The 22,910-nt window shown below is 41.4% G+C and overlaps 1 protein-coding gene across 1 annotated transcript in view; it reads left to right on the top strand.

Moving 5' to 3' along the window:
• The window catches only part of RYBP (RING1 and YY1 binding protein), a 75,121-nt gene extending 52,496 nt beyond the window's left edge, over nucleotides 1-22,625 (top strand). The window contains exons 3-5 of the mRNA XM_033865285.2: nucleotides 17,776-17,952; nucleotides 18,047-18,145; nucleotides 18,589-22,625. Of these exons, the coding sequence (XP_033721176.1) occupies nucleotides 17,776-17,952; nucleotides 18,047-18,145; nucleotides 18,589-18,841 (529 nt within the window). The 3' untranslated portion in view covers nucleotides 18,842-22,625. The remainder of the gene's footprint in view (nucleotides 1-17,775; nucleotides 17,953-18,046; nucleotides 18,146-18,588) is intronic.
• The last annotated feature ends 285 nt before the right edge of the window (nucleotides 22,626-22,910 follow it).

Raw genomic sequence — 22,910 nt, 5'->3', positions numbered from 1 at the left:
GTGAAAATGAAAAATGTGTCTTATGTTTTTACTTAAAAACCAAAGGCACTTTTTGGCCAACCCAATATTTTCTCTCTTAACGGGAAAACTGAGGCTGAAGGCTGTGGTTCTTATAAATCATTCTGCAAATTGGTAAGAGAACCAGCAGTAAAATTCCATTTTCTTAACATCTATGACTCTTTTCACTAGACCAGTTACATTCAGATTAAGAAATGCAGCAAGCAGATTACCTCCGTAAATATTGCTTTCCTGTGACATCCTATTGTCTGATATCAAATCCATTATTCCAGTTCACTGAACCCTTTCAGATTTCCATTGTGTCATCCAAGGTGGCAGGGATCCATGCAGCTCACCTTTCTAGTCTTGCCACGTGTCTCCATCTAATGCATTGATTTGTACAGACCTTTATATCGTATATACACTCTTACTCGTCTGGATCAGCTGGGTAATTTTTAAGAATTAGTTGATAGTAGGTTCTTGAAAAGCTGTTGATAGCTCAGAGTCAAAATGCTTTTATTCCATTACTCTGTACCTAAATTAGACAAGTAGTTGTCTTTACTTTCATTCTCTTCTTTCTGAATCCTTGTACCTCAGTTGAGACCTCAATTGAGGTCTTAACTGAGGTATCTCAGTAAGATATTCTCAATAAGATTATTGAGAATTATTGTACCTCAGTAATTATTGTACCTCAATAAGATGTTCTCTGGGCAGGCAACCCAGCAGGCTTCTGGTTTATTTTTAACTTTTTTTCAGTGGACACAATTTAAACACAAAAGTAGAGACATCAGCCTCTCTGCCCATCACTCAGCTTCCACACTTATCGTATTGGCAAGCTTCTCGATCTTCACAAATACTATAAAAGCTTATTGTTTCCGGGAAACCATCAACTGCATTTGTGTAAAAGTGCATCCTGGACAAAAAGTTGGCTCAGCATCTTTAGTCATTGGGGAATTGCAAGTTAAAGTCACATTGAGACGCTACTGTACATGCACTAGAGGGACTCAAAGAGACTGACAGTAGCAAGTGCTGTTGAGGATACGGAGCAGTTGGAATGTCCATACTTTGCTGGAGGAAGTGTAAGACGGTACGGTCACTTTTGAAAAAGAGTTTGGAAGTTTCTTGTAAAGTTAAATATATACTTGCCATAGGTTTTTTTAGCCAAGAGAAATGAAAACAGGTCCACACTAAGACTTGTATGTGAATGTGCATGGCAGTTTTATTCATGAGAGCTGAAAACTGCAAACAGCCCAAATGTCCATCAGTAGGAGCCTAGGTAAACAAAACACACAGCAACAGGGATGAATGTCAGAAAATACTTTGATCACTGAAAGTAGCCATACGAAACAACGAATATATACTGTATAATTCCATTTGTGTGAAACTGGAGGAAAGACTCATTCAGTCCACAGTGAGGGAAAACAAATCCGTGGTCTCTTAGAGCTGGGAGTGAGACTTGTTTGGAAAAGGACACTAAAGAACTTCGGTTGGGGGTGGTGATTACACTGCTCTATATGTTTGTCAAAACAAACTGTACCCTTAAAACCACGTGCGTTTTGTTGTGTAAATTGTATCTCCTTAAGATTTGTCCCAGGCAAAGATTGTCCAAGTCAACAGAGCTCAGCAGCGGTTGCTATTTCTAGCAACCACACCCCCAACCCTACCCTTTTTGGGATGTTTGGATGGCAGGGGATTAGGCATCTGTAAGCAAGCAGGCAGTAATTTTTGAGATCCCACTCTTCTTTAGTGCTTTTGGAGCCGTGGAGAGGGCGCGATAAAGTCAAAAGGAACAGTGTTGTCGTTGCTTCCCTCCACCACAGGCTGTTTACTCTTTGGAACATGCACTCAGCCTTGGCTCTTGTACCCTTATTCCTTATTCCAGAGTCTGAAATCTTTTCCCTTTCCCTCCACAGAATGCCAGAAAAATACATTGTGTGTTTTTAGAGGACACTTGTCTAACTAACTGGAATCTTATTCCACCTGGAATTTTCACCTCTCGCCACAAAATGTTTGATGATGAAGTATGTCTTTAGAACACAAAAGTTTTCTGTTAGTAGAGGCAATAGATAAGGGATTACATTCTGAGAAAGTGTACTCCTTATGATATCCAGAGCTCTCACTTGCTTAGCTATCACCCAACTTTTGTTAGTGGTTATGCTGTGTGGAATATAACGCTGATTGTGATAATATGTAAATGATTCATCACTTCGAATGATTGTTTTGTTCCTTCTCTAGCTGGACTGTAAGGGTTTTCTTTGAGTATAGTGCTTAGGAATGTAAAATAGTCCAAGGAACATTGGATCCTAAAAACTTCTAGACTTTTTGGGATCAAGGAAGGGTGGGGGCTTGTCAAAAGAACTCAGCCTGAAGGAAGAGCTCCTAATGGCCAAAGCTGGAACAATTTAAGCAACAAGATAAATTACGATAGAATTGGATTTTAACCCATAAGATAAGATAAATAGCCATGAATTCATACTGATAAAAATAATTGAATAAATGAATGAATTTGAAGAGTCAGCTCTTACTTAAAGAAGAATTCCAGTTAATAAATGTGGAAGACCAAATCACCATGGGGCCAAAACAAGACAATGGCAGCTTTGCGCAGTCCACGTTTGAATGCTGAAGTTAGTGGGTGAAAGTTTGAGAAGAAACAGCATATTGGTATATAGAGTCTCAAGGTAACTCTTTTAAAGTCTTTTATTTAATAGATAATAACTTTAAAGTGGAGAAACCTGACAGACACTACCTTAGTCACCTGGTCATGGTTAACATCGGGGATAAGACCTGGAAACATCCGGGACCCCTTACTGTGATGCAGTCAGGAGAACGCACGTCTTTGCTTTGGAATCGTCAGAATGTATAACCTCATTCTGGTCATGAAATAAACCCAAGTTGAGGGACATTTCTCCAGAACAACTGACTCTAGTGCTCATCAGAAGTGTCCAGGCCGTCAAAGACAAAGAAGCTGAGGAGCTGTCAGAGATAGGAGGAGACTAAACGTGAGGAAAAACAAACTGCAGTGTGGATGCCTAGATGGGAGGCTGACGGAGACAAGGACTTTCGTGGGGAAACGAGTGCGAATCCAAAAAAGTGTCCGGTTTAGTTAAGAGTATTGTATCAGTGTTAACTTTTCTGGTTTTGATAATTATCCTTTGTTTATATAAGATGTTAACATTAGGAGAAGCTGAGTGAGGGGTATGTGGGAAGAACTCTGTGCCATTTTGCAACTCTAGCTTAAGATGAAACATTTAAAATTTTGTTTTAGACTTTAAAAAAGAAACCTTGCAAAATCTCCATTGTACTTCTGCAAATTAGTGAATCAGATGTTCAGCAGATCTTTGATGACAGTGCACTTGCAGCAATGTAGTTTAAGAAGAAAAAAGTCCCTTTCAGACAAAGACATTTCAGAGTCATTTTTGGCACACACAGTCCTTACCTTGTTGGAAACTTACTACAAGGCATGCAAATTCGCTTACTTTGATGCCAAAGGGAGATGCTTCAGAGTGGAATACCAACTTGAAAAAAAGTGCCTGTAACAGAATGATGATGCAGATACGTGTGTGTATGCAGTATACCATCGTCCCAGTTTAAGTATCCCTTTTTATAAGCTAAGGATTTAGATACATCTGTGTAACTGGAGAGCTTGCTGGTAGTGTGAGAATCCCACTTGATTCCACAGTACTTACTCTGGTGATAATGTGGTTTCTCTAAGGTTAAGTAAGCAGACTTATTAATTATGTCATGCTATGTGAAGTCAGTTGTTACTACCCATAGATCTTTTTTACTTTGATAGAGAAACAGAAGACCAAGAGCATTCCTGAAGGACTTAGGCTTGACTTCCTAAGAATTTTGTCCTAATTCCCTAGCCCTAGATATTTAAAAATACAGGCACTGCAGTACAGAATGTCATAGTCTGCATTTTTCATACCTGTATGGTTGTGAGTATAGGTGGGGTATGTTGAAGTAGTTGAGATATTTGAGGTAAGAGGAAAGGTGGAAGGGTGAAGGGGCACATATGTGATCTAGTGAAGGAATGGAAGAGAAACACTTCGTTTGGAAGGGCACCTCCTTGACTGGCAGATTCAGAGACCTGTTTTCAAGTTCTCATTTGCTGCAGTTTTCAGTATTACTGACTACTTCATGAAAACTTTCTCCGGCTCTCTTTTTAGTGTTTTCCTTTGTTTTCCTCACTTTCACTGGCTCCAGTTGGATTCCCTTTCTTCTCAAGGTTCTTTGGGTTGGACCATGTGGCTTAGTGGAAGGAGCATAAACTTAGTGTAAACTGCTCTAGCCTATTGGCTCTAGGACCTTTGAGTTTTGATTCCACCAAAACCATCAAAAACTTGTGAGAATTATGAGGTGATACATGTAAACATTCAACACAGTGCCGCCTCATAGGACGCATTTCATCATCTGTTAATTTTCTTCTTCACCTCTTACAAACTGGGAGCTGTTCTATCTCTGGGATAGATAGTTATTATATTCATTGAGAACCTCTCATGTGTGAGGCTTTTTGCTTGGTCTTGGCAGTATAAAAGAAGAGTTATACAAAGTCTCCCAGTTCTGAGGCCCAGAGAAACTGTTTAGTATTAGAATACAACGTAATGTTACATGCTGATACAGCATCTGCTGTCTGCACCACATTGTTAGACCGTACTGTCAGGGAAACAAGTAACTATTTTGAAGCAAGTTTGGAGAGTATAGCATAAAATGTAAAAGGTGGGGACTGCCTCAGAGATGTATATAATCTTGTGGAAAGAGACAGATAAATAGGGTAATATTATAATGTAGAACATTAAGTGGTAGAGGTATGTCACGGTCGTTTGGGAACCCTGAAAATCTGACCACCAACTATTATTTGCCAGGAGAAGTTGGGAAAGCAGTGGCATATGAGCTGGGTCTTAAAGTAGGTATGAGTTTAGCAGATGAAGTATGAGAACTGACATTTCAGAAGCTAAGGGGTGAGCAGATAGGCAAATACAGCCATTGGTTTTGATATCCCCAGAGGTCCTGGAACCAGTCCCCCTCGGATACCGAGGGACAACTGTATTGATGGCATACCTCAAAATATTCTCATATTTATTTAAGTTTCTATTCCTATCCAAAAAATTCTAATTATTTTCTGGAATCCTGAGAAATGTTTCATCCATAAGTAGCAAATATGACCAACATTTAATTCAAAGATTTACTGTATTGTTTAAATTGGTATATGGATTCCCATCTTCAAGCTGTGCCACACTGTCCCCCTGTCCCAGCACAACAAAGTCATGTATACTGAGTTGAAGGAATTCTCCAAGCCAGTGCTCATGCCTCTAGCCAGTAGCTACTGGTGGTTTCAGAGTCATCACCTTCATTTACATCTAATTTTTCAACCATTTGAAGTAAATAAAATACCCTAAAATTTTCCTTCCCTTGCTTCAAATAAAGACTATGATTAACCTGAAATGCCTGAAGTATAAGATGATATTGTCAGAGTCGTAAATTGTGTAGAGACCATTAGATAGTCTTCCCTCAAGCATCTGTTTGGTGATTGAACTGACTGGTCTTATGGTATTATACACAGAAGTTGTTTTACATTTTACCTTGGGTTTTTCCCCTAGAAAAGGCTCTGCGTATTAAAATAATGTTACATAAGTTCTTGAGAGAATGATATGTTCCTGACCAAATGTGTGATGCTTAGCTATGTAGAATTACCAAAGACATCCTGTTTAATCATTGTAACTGATCTATCTTATGATGGGTATATCTCCGTGCTGCTATGCAGTGTACAACTTTAATAAAACTTGCAAAATGTTTGAGAGGAGTGATCATACAACTTTATTTAAAAAAACAACAACAGGGCTTCCCTGGTGGCGTGGTGATTGCGAGTCCGCCTGCCGATGCAGGGGACACGGGTTCGTGCCCCGGTCTGGGAAGATCCCACATGCCGCGGAGTGGCTGGGCCCGTAAGCCATGGCCACTGAGCCTGTGCGTCCGGAGCCTGTGCTCCGCAACGGGAGAGGCCACGGCGGTAAGAGGCCCGCGTACCGCAAAAAATAAAATAAAATAAAATAAAATAAATAAACAACACAGTATCAGCATATTAAAAGCTCTCAGGATTCTTCTTTCCAAATCCTCCCCTCTTATGACCCCAACCAGTTAGAATGATGAATATATTATATATGTTTTTGGTAGATATCTTTGGATAAAATTCTGATGGGTCAAGTGCTATTTTTTGCTGGGCTGCCTTCCCATGTTTGTAAATGTTTCTACTCCTTTATATTATATTCTTCTGTAGACCAGTGTTTCTCACCTGGGACTGATTTTGCCACCCAGGGGATATTTGGCAGTGTCTGTCAGAACTTGGGGATGGGGGCGCCACTGGCATGTGGTGGGTAGAGGCCAGGGATGCTGCTAAACATCCCACACTGCATTAAGCACAGCCCCACAGCAAAGAATTACGAGTTCTAACATGCCACCAGCGCTGTGGTTGAGAGACCATGCAGTAGACATCCTTCCAAAGTGATGATAGGCTTTTAGAAAGTTTTGACTACCAGCGATTTAGGAAACCCATTATAATTTGACCGTGAACTAGCCTGTTTGTTGTAACTCTTATTTTCTAGTACATGTTTTTGTTTCGTTTTAAGGATTAGGTTTGAGGGAATCCTTAAGATTACCTTAATTTAGTCCAACCCTCTAATTTTACAGGTGAGAAAACCAAGACCTGAAGAGGGCAACTGGTTTGTTAGATCTTGGATTTCTTTAAATTATCTAAATAGTGTTTTTTTGGGGGGGGGGGTTCCCTCTGAAGAATTACAAATTCTTCTGTGTGCTTTGTAGGTGCCCAGTTTTGTGACATGAACTGTAATTTCAAAATGGTTACGTGCATTTTAAATGGGATCTCTGACAGCTATAAAGGAATTTTCAGAGCAGATTGGGTTGCTTTAGTATAGTTTCTTGGAGAAAGACTTGATACATCATCAAGTTTATTTGCATCTGAAGATATATGGTTTGCGAAGAGATTTGTAGTGTCTTGTGATCCTTCTTAAAATCATTTGCATGATTTATAAGGTAATTTTGTGTATCTTCTGGGGAGATTGGGAGAGGTCATATCAAAGTCACTAAACCAGCAGTGTAGTTTGTAGAATGTACTTAACGCAAACTTGCCTGTATGTTAAGAACAAATAACTCTATTGTTTTTATTAAATATTGAATACAAGTATCTGAGCTGAAGGAGCCATAGAGATTGCTTACTTACTCTATTCTGATCTCTTTTATCAATGAGGAAACTGCAGTCTGGAGAGAGTATGTAATTCATCCAAGGTCATGGAGTTAGATTCTAAAATAAATACAGAAAGCAGAGGAGAGAGCTGAGGCACCTCAGCCTGCTAAGTCCTATGATCCAACTTGTGTGACAGGGAGCAGCCCAGAAAACACAAGGGACCCTCAACAGAGATCTTGGCCGTTGAAATCTAAAGCGTCATATTTTATCAGCTTCTTGGAAAAGAAGCATACACCCGTACTCAGAGTGCAGAGCGCCTGCCTTGGCATAGAGTAGACACCAGGAAAAGTCTGTTTGATGAATTTGGAAACATAAGCCCAAATGCCGGAGGTGAAACCAGGACAAGAGACAGCACGAGGAATGTTACATCTCTCTCTGCTCCTTTACTCAGATGGGCTTCCGGAAGTAGGGATGCTGGCCCAGAGAGTTGGGATTTGGTAACCTACATGGACTTCTCCTCCTCAAGGAGGCGGGCGAGGGGAGGTGTGTCTCCACCACTTCTGTAGTCACAATACAGCAGCTACTGTAATTCTCACACTGCCTCAAGCGTGGCAGCGATCCTAACACTGCTCAGAAGAAATCCTCAGCCAGCAAAACACCTTTCCAGTCTTAACACCAAAGTCTTTTACTGTAGAATAAAATTTGTATTGAAAATTTGGAATGGCAGGTATCGGAAAGAAATGGCAGTTAGCCATCTTCAAAGAAGGTCCATTTTGAAAACAATTTAGGAAACATTTTTCTTCACATGATGTCAACTAGTCCATTCTTTGTCAGTGGATTTACTTTGGGAGAAATGCTGTGAGAGATCTAAAGGGCATATTTATTATGGGACATTTACTTTAAATATTTGAATGACCACAATGAAATTCTGTTATTTTAGGCACCACAGGGGAGAGGAAATGGAAGGAAGCCAGATTTATAGTCTGTGGTTGAAATACTTTTAAGCCTTGTTCTTGAAAGTTGTGCTTGTGTTTAGGAAGTTGAAAATGTTTTCTTTTTCTTTGAAATGTTTTCTTAAGCTGCGTTTGGAGGTGATGCTGCTTTTCATGGTGGTGGGGTTTTTTTGTTGTTTTTTGTTTGGTTTTTTTGCAGTTTTGCTGAGCAAGAATTTAAGCTTGAGTTGTTTTAGAAGTTGTCTTCTGAAGAAAACCTCTTCTTTCTTTACCTGTGATGAAGCAGCAGACTTGCACAGTAAAATATTTGTCATGGTCCTAGGGTAGCAGCTCTCCAGCTTTTTGGTCAGAGGATCTCTTGCACTGTTTAAAATTATTATGGACCCCAAGTAGCTTTTGCTCATGTTGGCTATACCTGTAGATACTTTCCACATCAGAACTTAAAACTGAGCAATGTTTAGAACACAGGAATATACAAACATACATTTCATTAGCTCTCAGAGCAGTGATGTCACGTGTCATTTAGTCTTTGGAAAATGAAAAGGCAAGTATTACTGTGGAGGTAATTATTATAGAAATAGTTTTCGCCTTGTGGACCCTCCTCAAAGGTTCTTGAATACCCCCAGGAGTCTCTGGGCCACACTTTGAGAACCAACCTGGACTAGGCTCTCTCTCCATTGCTGCCAGCTTCGTTTATAAAATAAGGGTTTTGTTTTCAAGAGCCTCAACCACTTGTAGCTCCTTTTACTTTCTGAACATATGTTCCGGAGTTGCAGAAAAGTTACAGTGCCGACAGTTACTGGTGCTCAAGTACTTTTTAAGTAAGTGTGTTTTCAGAGCATAAGAGACATTTGAATACATTGATAATTTTGAATCTGTAGTAGAACATTTCAGATTGTGCTGTTAAGGATGCTTGTGTTAGTTCTCTTGGAGCCAGTTGTTTCTAACCAAGTTGTATCTGGTGAGTTTGTGCAATACCACGTATAGTATTGTAAAATTGAAGTCCGGTAGCCTCCCCTAAAGGCATTCTCTTTTAAAAGGAATATCTGCAAAACCAAAATTCTGTCTGAAGTAATGCAGAAAAACTGACAGCTAAGTCAATGAGGATCCTTAGTGCTGCCTCTTCTCCCAGCCAGCATGATTAACTTAGGACACTAAGCTACGTGAGGGATTTCTGTCTCTAGAGCCATTTCCATAGGGCAGAGCTTAGCAGCTTCTTTTATTTGTAAATATTTCCATTGCCCTCCCTGTGTCTGTGGAAGGGTAGTAGATGCATCTACAGCTGGAAAAGTTAGTGCTTTGAAACGTAGATATTACTTTTAAGGGGAATTATTTTGTGGAATATCTGCATGTTCTGTGTACACGTACTATGACGAGCTAAGAGAACTCTACCTCCTTTAATCTTGATTTCAGCCCTGATATATTAGTTGTGGTCCCATTTCCATTTTGAGTAATTTACTCAAGCTCAATAGCAGAGTCTGGATAAAGTCCAAAGGCTGTCCTAACTCCAAAGTCTGTACTCGCCCTATTTACCTGTGAAGGTGAGGATGGAGAGATAAGTGGAATAAAGGGGATGGCTTGACGGTTTTTTCTTTTCTTTTTTTTAATTTGATAGTTGGAGTCCGAATTAAGGGGGAAATTTTAGTTTTCTGGTACAAGGCAGAGTGGTTCTCCTGAGTCCAGGATGTATATTGGCAGCAAAGAGTAACCTAGAAGATGAACTCAGACCCCTTCAGGCCACCCAGTGGCTCATTGTAGAAGATTTGAGAAATTTCATGAAAACAGGTGTTTACATGAGAGGCCAAAGAACTATTTAGGAGAGAAAAGAACAGCAAGAAAAGATACTATTTGGGGAGCAGAGAGAATTTAATAATGCCACGCAGTGTATGATTGTAGCAGTGAAGGCCACAGGGTCATAGAAGTTTCGTATTACCCTGGTGTAGCGTGGCCTGACTCTGTGGCAACAGCAGCTCTGGGGAAGGAAGGCCATGAGTATTCATCTTTCCAAAGCAAAGCCAGCTAGGTCTGAGTAATGTTGAAGTGAGCCTAAATCAGCAAGCTGAAAGAGCATCCTAGTCACTGGGACTGACAACTAGTACAAGGTCTTATGTTTCCTGCGTCAGGGAAGAATCTGACTGGAGCTCTTTTTGTGGTTTCATCCCATAACTGAACAGATGAATATTTGTCCATTGGTCTCTTAAGATGATCAGCCCTTTAAAATAGTGGCAAAGTAAGTGCTTACCTAGAAACTCCCTGGGAACTTATTTACGAAACTAGATTATCTGCCATATTTCCTCATCTGTTATTCTTCATTGGGCTGGATTGACTCACCTGGGTGATTCTTAGTAATAACTGTACTATAACAGTGAATCAAATATGAAAAGGTACAGAAATTTTCATGAGATTAAAACCCTTTGTTACAAAACTCTCAGCCTAGCATGGTACACCTGAAAGACTACCAGACTAATTGTCTCTGGTGTAGTTGTAAATCCTCTCTCTCTTTTTAAACTGAGAATACTAGTGGTTGTGTAACATACCTTTTAGAATTGTTGAGGATAAAGTGAGGCAGTAGTTGCTAAAATATAAGTATAGGTGGAGGGGAAAGAGCCCTAAAGTAGCCTAATTACTTCAAATCTGTTCTACCTGTGCATGTCTAGAGTTTAAAAGAAGTCTTGTGTCACCCTTTGAGATCTCATGGTCATTGATGTTGGAGCCAGAATCCTGACTTCTGTGTTCACAGCATTTCTCCTCTGCTTTATCTTTGGTATGTAACTTACAATGGGTCAGCAGCGGGTGGGTAAAATGAACAGAAAGCGAGTTGCTCTTGTAGGGCCTCTTTTCTGTTGCGCTCACCGAAGCCAGGAGCCAGTAGTGTGTGGTTGGCAGTGTTGCTGGGACAGACCCTGAATCTTAACGCTTACATGGCCTTGGAGCTAAATACAGGCAATAGCTGGCGTGAAAATGGATTCGCAGCTTCTTTTAACTTGGAATACATATTGTATGCAGACAGAGATCAGATTTATTTACCCTAATTATGGCTTTAACAGGTACTTCTGCAAAGAAAAAAAGTTGTGCAGTTTATAACGCATTTTACACATTTGGCCCACCCGCTTCCCTGAGGTTGTATTTTCTATTCCCATTTCATTTTCAAAATATTTTAGTCGGTAACGGCTGTGCAGAGTACTCTGCTGTGTTCCCAGCTGGTGTGTGTTTGTGTGCGTGTGTGCGCACGTGTATCGGGGGCTCAGTAATACAGAAGTTCAGTCATTGGTGGGGAGGTAAGATGCATCCTAGTTAGTCCAATGCGCATGTGTAGAATAACCTTTTGACTGGAGGGACGGGGAAATGGGTCATGTGGAGAAGCCTCCTTTTAATTACAGAGCCATGATGTGATCTCAAAGACTCGTGGGCTCCTGGTAGAGTGAGCTAAATGGACAGGCGTTTTCAGAGTAGTTCAGTCCTGGAAATTGCTAATTTTTCAACCAACAGATTGCCAAGGCGAGGAAGGGCTTGGTGGGGGAGGTAAGGGCGATGGCAGAACTCAAGGGCAGTGTCAGTTAACTTGGCAAAGATGTTTTGTAAGTTGCAGGGTACTTTTTTTTTTTTTAATGGATAAGTTGATTGTGTGATTTCAGAGCCTTTAGGGTATTTTAACTGAAAATGGAATTCCATAAGTGGACAAAACACACAAATGTTAGTTTAGGAAGAGCTGGACATAATCAAGGAAAAAAAAGATTTGTTATTGCTCTTTGTTGCCTGAACTACGAGAAGATGGCTTTGTCCTGTTTCTCTTTGTGGGAGCTGAGATACAGAAAAGCACGTGAGAAATGATCACAGATTTCAGGTTCCCCTGAGCACACAGTGGAGAAGGAAAGTGTTGTATGGGGGAAACATATGGTTTGCCCATGTTCCCCCAGAGCAATCCAGGAAGATAGCTTGTTTTTTGCTCTCATTTGTGTTTGTGTGAAATTTTTCGTTTTCAAAAATTAAGGATGTCCCTTGATAAAGATTTGCTTCACTTTGTGGAATCAGTTCTTCTCTGAAATATTAGCTGTTCAAATGCAAATAAATAGACAAGATTTCCTGATGTCTATTACTGAAATGTCACAGCGGATTTTCCTTTGTAAACTCTATTGGAAAAGCAACAATAAAGGTATGAAACAATTTTCAGAAGCCTAAAAATTTTTTATTAAAAAAATACAGTTTTGAAGAAGATAGCAAAAAACTTTTGTTGGCAAACGTACTTATAAAGGAAACCAGGCCCCATGTTACATACTGTATAGTATTTCTGGTCAAATAGGGCTTTTTGTTTGTCTGTTTTTGTTGGTGGTGATTAATGGGCTTTGAGGTGTAGTCACCAGAAGCAATAAGCCATGTTCTTTGATCTAATGTTTTCCCCTGTATTGAGAAAGCTGTTAATTGCTAGTTTAAGATTTGTTAGTTGGGAAACTTAGGTAATTTTGGAGAACCCCAGACTCTCAGCTCCGTATTGAAGAATTGACGTCCTGCAATATGCTGGAAATTCTGCCCATTAAGTGAGCTATATACAGTGTGTTGTATGACACTTAAAAGACTGCACTGAGCAGTGTAAATCTGTGGGAAGTAACTATTTCTCACTGATCAGCAGTGTTAAATATCATGATAAGGGTTCTTTCCTTACAGGAAATGTTAAAAGACATTGGAAAACATACTTTGCCATCTCCTCTCCCCGTGCCCTTTTCTCTCCCCTTAAGGGCAACCAAGTAGTCCTCTTCTTACCCCAGTGAAGATGGTGGGGCTAACGAGAGTGCTGGAATTCTTGGGCAGGTATCTGTTGAAACCGTAGCCTGAGTTGACCTGGGTCTTCCACCCCTAGTACCCTGTGCCCCCTCCCCGCCCCCCGACACGCACAAACGGTGGGGAGACTCATTTGAAGTTACTTTCATAAGAGGAGTCTTTGGGAACTTCCCTGGTGGCGCAGTGGTTAAGAATCCATCTGCCAGTGCAGGGGTCACGGGTTCAATCCCTGGTCCGGGAAGGTCCCACACGCCACCAAGCAGCTAAGCCCGTGCACCACAACTACTGAGCCTGCGCTCTAGAGCCCGTGAGCCACAACTACTGAGCCCGTGTGCCACAACTACTGAAGCCCGTGCGCCTAGAGCCCGTGCTCTGCAATGAGAAGCCCGCACACTGCAACAGAGTAGCCCTTGCTCGCCGCAACTAGAAAAAGCCTGTGTGCAGCAATGAAGACCCAACACAGCCATAAATAAATAAATAAATAAATAAATAAGAGGAAGCTTTGAAAAGTTCAGGTGGATCTGGGTTAAAAAATCCCAGTTTAGCCACTTACTGTGAACCTTAGACAAGGTTCTTGATCTTTCTGCTTTCAGTCTCCTTAATTGGTAAAACAGAGACAATCAGTTGTGCTCTGGAGGATGCTGTGCTGACTCTGGCTCCGTAGTGTGCCTGTCCTGTTTTGGCTGTGAGGTGGTCCTGGCCTGCTGCTCGACGGCAGTTCACAGCATCTAACCTGGAGAACGCGGCCAGCTGGGGTGCGGCGTGCATGGCTCTCCGTGGAGGTGGCACGTTCCCATCCTCATGCCGTCAGAATGCTCCGGCCTGGGAATAAGTAGGGGACGGATGGCAGGAGCTGCCACAGCAGTTCTGGCAGGGTGGCACCTTTGGAGGGTCTCCCCCCGACGACCCTTCTCACTTCTTCACCTTCTTCAAAGGTACGCATTGTGTTCAGCAGCAGTGCACCATTTCAAAATGAATTCGTTGCGTTTCCCCACCTCACCCCGTTCCCTGATCCGAGAAGGACTGTGGGGTTTGTTGGGGGAACTAGTTTGAAAAAACCACTCTAATAATTAAAATAATAGATTCCCACCTGTTGGTGAGGGTTTTTGTGGGGAAGGAGCAAGTGATGATGGAAGAATTACTAGGTTGTTATTTGAGGACGCTGAGAACACAGACGTACTTGTGAAACAAAACAGGTGCTTTTAGCAGACATCCCATATTTCTTGGTAATAATCTGATCCCAGTGAGCCTTGGGTCCTTTTCATTTGTGAAGTTTCAGTTTGGTTGCCCATTAGAGAGGAAGCACACTTCTTTCACTATTCTAGTCAGACATCATTTTCTTAGGAACAAGTGAGGACATCCGTGCGGTTGTGCACACGTGCTGCATTTGAGGTGCAGTTTATGTCACCGTGTGTGTGTATACATACTGTCCTACAGATGCTGGATTGTGGTGCGTGCACTGAAAAATTCTGAGGGTTTGCTTGCCCTGCTGAAATGTTAGAGAGTGGTCGTCCACGGGAGGAGTACGAGACAGGCACCTGGCCTGTTGCCCATGCTTTGCCCATGGCCTCGGCAAGCCGCCTGTGAGGGGATAATCCATCTTGGATCAGCACGGCGTCTGGGTGGTTGAGAGCCGCTTGCAGGTGCATCAGGTGCCTACCATTAGGGGCTGTTTGTGAGACAAGGGTGACTTCCTTTCCTCTTTGCTCTCCCCTAGCTCTCTGTTCTGCTGGTAGTGCCAGCTGCTCACCAACCCAGGTACCACTTCTGATGTCCATTGCTTCAGGATCTCTCCTCTGATCTCTCATTCCCATATTCTGCCAATATTCTGCCAATAATCCCCCAGTACCTAGCATCCCTCCCATCTCAGGAGAAAGTCTCTGTTCCTTTCCCAGTGCTTTGCTTTTTTTTTAATTTTTATTTTATTTATTTTTTTATACAGCAGGTTCTTATTAGTCATCAGTTTTTTACACATCAGTGTATACATGTCAATCCCAATCCCAGCACTTGTTCTTTTTTTTTTTTTGCGGTACGCGGGCCTCTCACCGTTGTGGCCTCTCCCGTTGCGGAGCACAGGCTCTGGACGCGCAGGCTCAGCGGCCATGGCTCACGGGCCCAGCCGCTCCGCGGCATGTGGGATCTTCCCGGACCGGGGCACGAACCCGCGTCCCCTGCATCGGCAGGCGGACTCTCAACCACTGCGCCACCAGGGAAGCCCCCAGTGCTTTTCTTGATTGTATGCTTTCTCTCCTTTGCCCCATGGCTAACCCCTCTCTTCTGCCTGCCTTCAGTCTTTCTCCCTCTTCAGTGTACAACATGATTTAAGCCTCCTGTTCCCAAGGAAATATCCTCAAACCCTGCTGACCCCTTTCTGCAGTGGCAGGGCTGTCCTTTACCTCAGCACCACAGTTCTCAAAAGGGTTCCTGTTGGCCGCCTCTAGATTATTCCTCTGACATCCTGTAGTTCCTTCCTCTTTGCAGCCCTGATAGTGTGTGGCTTGCTCTCCTGAAAGTCGGCAGTTGACTTCTTGATCACCAAAGCTTGGGCCCTTTCCTCAGTCCTTATCCTACTTTGTCTTTCTCTGAAATTTTCGTTTATCCTTTATTCATCCAGTAGGTAATTTTATTGGGTACCTGGTACTGTGCTGAATGCCATAGAGAAGGCTGATTAAGACACGGTCATGCCATTCAGGAGTGTACATTTGATTGACAGTTACAGTGCGGCGTGCTAACTGACATCATAGAACTCTGTAGGACATGCTGGAGTGAGGCAGGCCCCCCTAACTCAGACTGGGTGGGCCTGGTGATGGGGCCAGGGGTGGTTTCTCTGGGGCAAGCGTCTGGTGTGCCACGTGCCGTTGGTTCTTCTCGCTGTTGCAGGTGGTCTTGGACTGGTGTCCAGTTGTCTTATCTTGTCAGACTTCCATGCAGTGAAGTACACATACTGGCTTAATTGAAAGTCTCCCTCAAGGTGTAGTTTTTCATAAAGTTTTATTTATTTAGTTAGTTAGTTTTCACTTGGCTGAGTTATTTAATTTTGACACCTGAGTATTGGTTAGTATATGACAGTTTGTTTAAACTCTGATTTAAACTGCTTGGTAATCCCTGTAGACAGCTGGTCTGTTTGTGTTCCCTGTGAATACTTGTGAAATAGTTCGTAGTGGTGATTATCTTCTCTGTAAGTATTAACAGATACACTTCCTCTTTGAAAGAGAAGAATGTGTTAGAATGGCTGCTGCTGCCTTTGTTAGAACCTGTGAAAAAAGAATGTTACCTTTCACCTTTCACTTGAGGGGCGGGAGTTTAGAGTATTAAGTACCTTCCTCCCTTTATCTCGGGGCACTTCACATGTTTGAATCCCTTGCTCAGTGGCATGTGAGGCTGCTTGTGGTCCAGCCTGAGGTGACCGTACCCGTTGTGGGCTTCGTCGTATGCCGCCGTAACCAAGGCCTGTGTTTGCTGGAGACCAATAGGAAACTTGCTCTGGGATTGCTCCTTTGTTGGTGTGTTTCCTGCAAAGCCACACTATTGTGGAGCCAGCACTGAGACACTCAGAACAAACCCAGTGTCTTCCCCTAGCAGGCTGGCCTTGATGAAGTCAAGGAGTAGGTGTCTGTCCCCTCCTCGTCCTATATTTCTTCTTCGCCACATCACACCTCCTCCCAAGAGGTGCTTCAGTAACTGTGCTTAATTTAGGAGCCAGCGTGTCCTGTACCTAGCAACTCTTTTTGTTTTCTTGAAAAAAAAAATGGCGGAATTATTTAAGAAAGAAACTTCTGTTTTGTTTTTCGTAGGCCTTTTTTTTTAATTTTTTTCTATTTCCATTCTTCCACCGCTGGCTCTCTCATTGATGAGGCAGACCTTGTCTGTCCAGTTATTTTTCTCTGGCCAGTGCCTTCATCGTTGGGAACTGAGGGGGACGTGGGGTCTGAAGGGGATCATTACATCATGGCAGGTGGTTGCTTCACCTCATTAATAACCCACTTAGATATGTGTTTTCTACCTTGTACTTGGAGAATTTATTATATTGTAAGTGTCGATCTAGATGCTAACGTCTTTGAAAATTAATATTGTATAGAAATAGCGCCTAGGTTTTCCTTTCTCCCTTTGCCATTTGGGTCCGAATGGTCATGCACTGTGAGAAGCGTTTGGCACCGTTTAGAATTTGTAAACAATAGTGCTAAGAGCCAGTGTCAGTTGGAGACTGGTGCAGACATAATGGTTTATGGCACAATGAATGTATCACTTGTCTAAGATGTTTTTATAGTGACTTTGTCTTCACCCCCTTGGAAGCTCGTATGAACCACAGTTACCTTTTATTGCTCGATACGTGTTGTCTGTGCCAGTCACAGAGCAGCAGGGGAGCAGACCAAGTCGGAATAATTAGATTGAGGAGTGAATGTCACACTTCTAATTTCATTCTCTTTTCAAGGGATTACCAGTGTCCATTTAATAAAATGAGATTAACCCTCTGCGGCAGAAGTATTTGAAAGCTGTCAGTCAGTATAATCTTGACAGCTCAAAAGAAGCAGTGTTCTCAGAAGCTGCTTCTCCTAGAAGCAGCGTCATGTTTTAATTGGCTGAAAGTCTTGACTGCACAGGGATATGTATGTTTGCGTGAGCGCGTGTGTTTATGTCATTAAAGGTGGATGTACGGAGAGTGGATTTGAAAGAGGAAAAGTTTTATGGACTTAACCATACTATCTGGAAATAATAAAACACCATATAATTTAGTTTGAGTTGCTGGATACCAGTAATAGAATACCTAAAAATTATGAGACCAAAATTTTAAAATTAAAGAAACAGTTAAAAAGCAAATAATGAGACATCTTTTCTTGAATGTTTTAGAAAACCTCGGATCAATTCTCAGCTGGTGGCCCAGCAAGTGGCCCAACAGTATGCCACTCCACCACCCCCTAAAAAGGAGAAGAAGGAGAAGGTTGAAAAGCAAGACAAAGAGAAACCCGAGAAAGATAAAGAAATTAGTCCTAGTGTTACCAAGAAAAATACCAACAAAAAAACAAAGTAAGTTCTTCGGTAACTCAGTACAGTACTATGTTATTTTGCAGGTGAATCAAAGATGTCTTTTAAATGCCTCTTTTTCTGTCTCCCCATTTAGACCAAAGTCCGATATTCTGAAAGATCCTCCTAGCGAAGCGAACAGTATACAGTCTGCAAATGCTACAACAAAGACCAGTGAAACGAATCACACCTCAAGGTATTTGAAACTAGAGTGAAATACCACGTCGCTGCCCTGATTCACCTGCTCATAATCAAGAGTCAGGGGTGGTTTTGTGCCTGTGGGTTTGTAGGCTAAGAAGGGGTGGGGTGAAGAGCTGGGGCAGTGGGACTGTTAACTTTCAAAGTACATGCACATAGATATGAGCTGCTTTTATATCACTGAGTCCAAAACAGGAGAAAGATAAATTGATCATAATTTTGCAGTGATCCGAAGCTTTGCTAACTGATTGGCGGTTTCGTTTCTTGCTACGCTTCTTAGTCGGCAGATATGGTAGTAAGCGCTGGTAATCCGTGCTGGCGTTCTAGATTCATTGCCACAGCGTCATGCAGTCTGTGTGTGTGGCGGGGTGATGTTGGGCCAGAAGTCCTTTGCATCCGTAGCCGATTTCATGGGCTCTTCCCCTGTGGTGTTGCTTTCAGGCCCCGGCTGAAAAACGTGGACAGGAGCACCGCACAGCAGTTGGCAGTAACTGTGGGCAACGTCACCGTCATTATCACAGACTTTAAGGAAAAGACTCGCTCCTCCTCGACCTCCTCATCCACAGTGACCTCCAGTGCAGGGTCAGAACAGCAGAACCAGAGCAGCTCGGGGTCGGAGAGCACAGACAAGGGTTCCTCCCGTTCCTCCACGCCAAAGGGCGACATGTCAGCAGTAAATGATGAATCTTTCTGAAATTGCACATGGAGTTGTGAAAACTATGAATCAGGGTATGAAATTCACATCCTCCACCTGCCCATGCCGCTTGCACCCCTGGAGAATCTTCTGTGGACATCGACCTCTTAGTGATGCTGCCAGGATAATTTCTGCTTGCCATGGGCATCTGGCCCCCAAGGAATTTCGCACCCTGACGATTACTCTTGACACTTTTATGTATTCCATTGTTTTATATGATTTTCCTAACAATCATTTATAATTGGATGTGCTCCTGAATCTACTTTTTATATAAAAAAAAAATCTGCTGTGCACAATTTTCCATGTACATTACAACTGGTTTTTGTTTTTGTTTTGTTGGGGGGAGTGGGGTGGGAGGGGGAGGGAGCTTTTATTTATTGTGTTCACAGACTCCATCCTTTCAGCATATCCTTTTAAGTTTAGTTCTTTCTTCCAGTTATACTATGTACTATCAGTTTTGATATAACTATATATATATAAATATAAAATTATATATAAAGGGTTATTTGAAACCAATCCATGGCAACGCTGGTGCTTGATACACTGTGAAGTGAATACAACATTGAACAGTTACAGATCTGGGACGGTCCCTTCTATGAAAGTGCTGAAATTAAGTTAAAATCAGTCTTACGTGAAGTATGTTCCAACCCACGTGGGAACTTGACTTTCTCATCTGTCTAAAGAGTACTGGACGATAGAAAAATATATATTTTTTAAACAATGTGATCTCAAATTAAAGACTGCTCCAGATAGCCTGCATTTGCGATGGAATAACTGACAAATCACAAGTGGTTTAGTTGGGAGGGCTTTGATCAGTCAAAAGTAACGAAACTAGCTCCAGAATGCCAAGTATTCGTGTAAATTACGGTTACATGTTAACATTGCTGTTCTTACATAAGCATTCATGAAAATATGGTATTCTGTAACTCGAATTCCATCCATTTTCCAGACCTCTACTCATGTCTGAGGTAAATTGATAAATTGTCTCTTAGTTTTAGGATTCAAACTGTGTAACCTGTATTTTTCGTCCATACAAGAAGCAAATCCTTGTCTCCACTTTGCATGTGGTGTTCTGTTTAATGGAACTTTGTTTGCCTCACTTCCCCTCGTTTCCCTTACCCTACCCCTTCAGTTGTGAGAATTCTTTTTCTTTCTTAAAATCTAGTCTTGTTTTACTGAACAAAGGTTATCAACCAGTACATCCAGTCCCCACATGGAGCTTTTCAGTGTTGGGAGACATGTCTCAATTCCCTGCTGTGGGAAGGAACTCAGTGGTGAATAAATGGTTGAAGTGCTGGCAGCCAGAGTTGCAGGGAAAAGTCCTACTTCCTGCGAGCCTGTGATCTTTTTCTTCCTCAACATAAAGATGGCTTGAGTAAAACTCTCTTTTAAAAAAGATTCTTTTCACTCTCTCTTTTTAAAAACTGTCTTGCAAAAACAAACAAAAACAGGGGGAAAAAAAAAAGACCGCTAATATGAATCCACCCCTCCTCATTTTAAAAATGTTCTGTTTTGCTTTGTTTAGATTTAGAGTCTGTCTTCTCTTTGACTCTTACATTCATATCTGCAGAGTTCATAGACTTGAGAGTCATTTCAAGCATGGGAACTTGATGTCACCTTCCTTTATTTGACGGTACTTCTGGGAGGGCAGCAGATTAGTAATGAAACGCCACATTTTGGTGTGAAAAACCTGGTTTGCTTAAGAATAGAAGTAACTTCTGTCTGTGGAGGCAACAAGTAAACAGAAAAATTAACAGCTTGATTTGAGTAGCCAACAGGAAGGCTCCTTTCACATTTACATTAAAACTATTCCTTAGTCACTAATGTACCATCGTTTAAATTCTGCTCTCAAAGGTATAGATGATAAAGCAGTGCCACTTGTTGCTGTGGTCCTGTACTCAGATGCACGGACAGTGCGCCCCCTCTTTTCAAAATACTGCTTTCATCTGGGATGCAAGCTATACTTACCTTTTTAAATACATTTTTAAAGTATTTATTAATGAACCAAAGGAAATCAGATGCTTTCTGTAAGCATCAGGATATAGAATACATAGTGATTTGACTATGAATTTTAAATCCACATTTTAATATTAGTGGGGTATTGCAAAGACATTCCTTCTAAAGTTTTAATATTCCTTTTATTAAGGGTCTCAGGGAGGGTGAATTAGTCAGCCATATTTATTTTCCAGAGGTGTAAGGAATTGCTGTTTTTTAATTAACTTTTTAAAAAAATTTAAAAGTCACCAAACTCATGTGGGTTGCACTGCTTTTGAAACCAGTAAGTGTTGGTTTGCACTTTGTTCAGAAACACTGTGTACTTTTTCAAAATTAGTTTCATGTAAAGTGATTGGACCCCGAGATTAGTGGGAAAAGCTGGTTCACCAGCTACTCAGAGGCTGCTAATTGAGTCATTGCCAATGTCTTGGTTTTTCAGTTTTGCCTCCATGATAAAGAATAAATTAAAGAATGGGGAGGGGTGAAGGAAGGGGGAGGATTGCTTTAGAACAGGTGAGAGGATGAAATGGCCATTTTGGTGGAAACTGCAGCGCATGGTGGGACTGCTCTCAGCAATCAGATGTTCTTGGGCCCATCCTTTAGCTGCTGTTGTGTAATTCTGTTACGGTAGTGAGGTGGTAGGTACTTTAGGCTTTTAATTTCTGAAATTGATGACGTCCCTCAGGCATGTATTCTGGAAATGGAATTCCTGTAACTTTCTGCATTTGCAGTTTGCCCTACAATTAGTAGGCAGTGTGTAAAAACACTAGTGTAGGTGATAAAGATACATATTAAAAGAGAACCAGAAATACTTGGTATTCAGCGGCACAGTAAGCAGGTTATAAAAACAAACAAAAGCACAGTGTTACGCTTGCAAGTTTCCATTTGTTTTAATACCACACAATCCTTCACACTCCTGCGTGCGCGCACAGAGCTTATCTGACCTGCTCTGCTTGAGTCATGCAGTTCAAAAAATAATAATAGTAATATTAAGGTAAAGACATCTTGACACCCACAAAAAATTTTAATCAAAATCTTTCAGTTTCAATCTGGATATTCAAAACATTGGCAGAAGCTTCTGTGAGTTTAGTTCCACTAAGATGTTTCACCTGCCTTATCAAGACCATTCTCAGTCTACTTTTTTAAGCTACCGTATCTTAAATTATTGAAAATTTATTAATTGCTGAATATATAATAACCTTTGCTTGTATGTAACCGAAAATGGTTTAAGAGCCAACATTTAGAGTATGACAATGGAGCTGAACAGTTTTTAATGCGCAAGCAGTTCTGTTCTTGTGTATGACTTGTAACCTTAATTTACTGTGTAAAGATGGTTACATTATTTCCTTAGCTTTGTTTGTTGGAGACAAATAGAGAATGCTTGTTAAGTATGTCAAAACATAATCTTACCTTGTGAATTTTTGTTAATGTATTATACGAGCTATATTTTTCATTTGCTCAGAAAGACAGCTTGTATAACGCTTTTGGAAGTTCCTGCTCTGTAACGTCTTTAGAGCTGACAGTCTGTTAGGTTTGTTTTTTTTCTTCATGCTAAAGTGTCGGTGGTTTTGTGAACTGGTCAGAAATTCACAGGTCTTAAATGTTTGGGGGAAATTTATATTGGACACTGCTCTTTGTCTAGCAAATAAAAGATGTTAATATATTCCTGTTACTGGCATGTGCACGACTATGTTATTAGAAGCCACTTTATCGTTTTCCTGCTTTAAATAGAAATGTCTATTTATGAATTCTGCTTGTAGTTTTTTCACAAATAAAATAGTAAAATTTACATTGAAATCTTTATTTTTGTCTGTGTAGACTTTAGCCCGTAGGAAAACAGTTAACTTTTGTACTCAGATTCTTCACTTGTGTAATATTCCCCGTAGAACAGGAGGCCAAGAACTTGAGTTTATCGTATGCTGAAGTTGATTTGGGTGTCTCAGTGCACGGCTCAGAGCTGCAGCAGAAAATATAATGGAACCAAAGAATGGCCGAACTTTGGAAGAAAGCGAGCTAGTGTCTGTAAATGCATCCTTTGAGGTAGGTTGCAGTGATTTAAGGAAGGAAGTGGAGA

Source organism: Tursiops truncatus, chromosome 10 (genome assembly GCF_011762595.2).
Source record: "Tursiops truncatus isolate mTurTru1 chromosome 10, mTurTru1.mat.Y, whole genome shotgun sequence".
NCBI lineage: Eukaryota > Metazoa > Chordata > Mammalia > Artiodactyla > Delphinidae > Tursiops > Tursiops truncatus.
The sequence above is the reverse complement of the archived record's forward strand: the minus strand, read 5'-3'. Positions and strand labels throughout refer to the sequence as shown.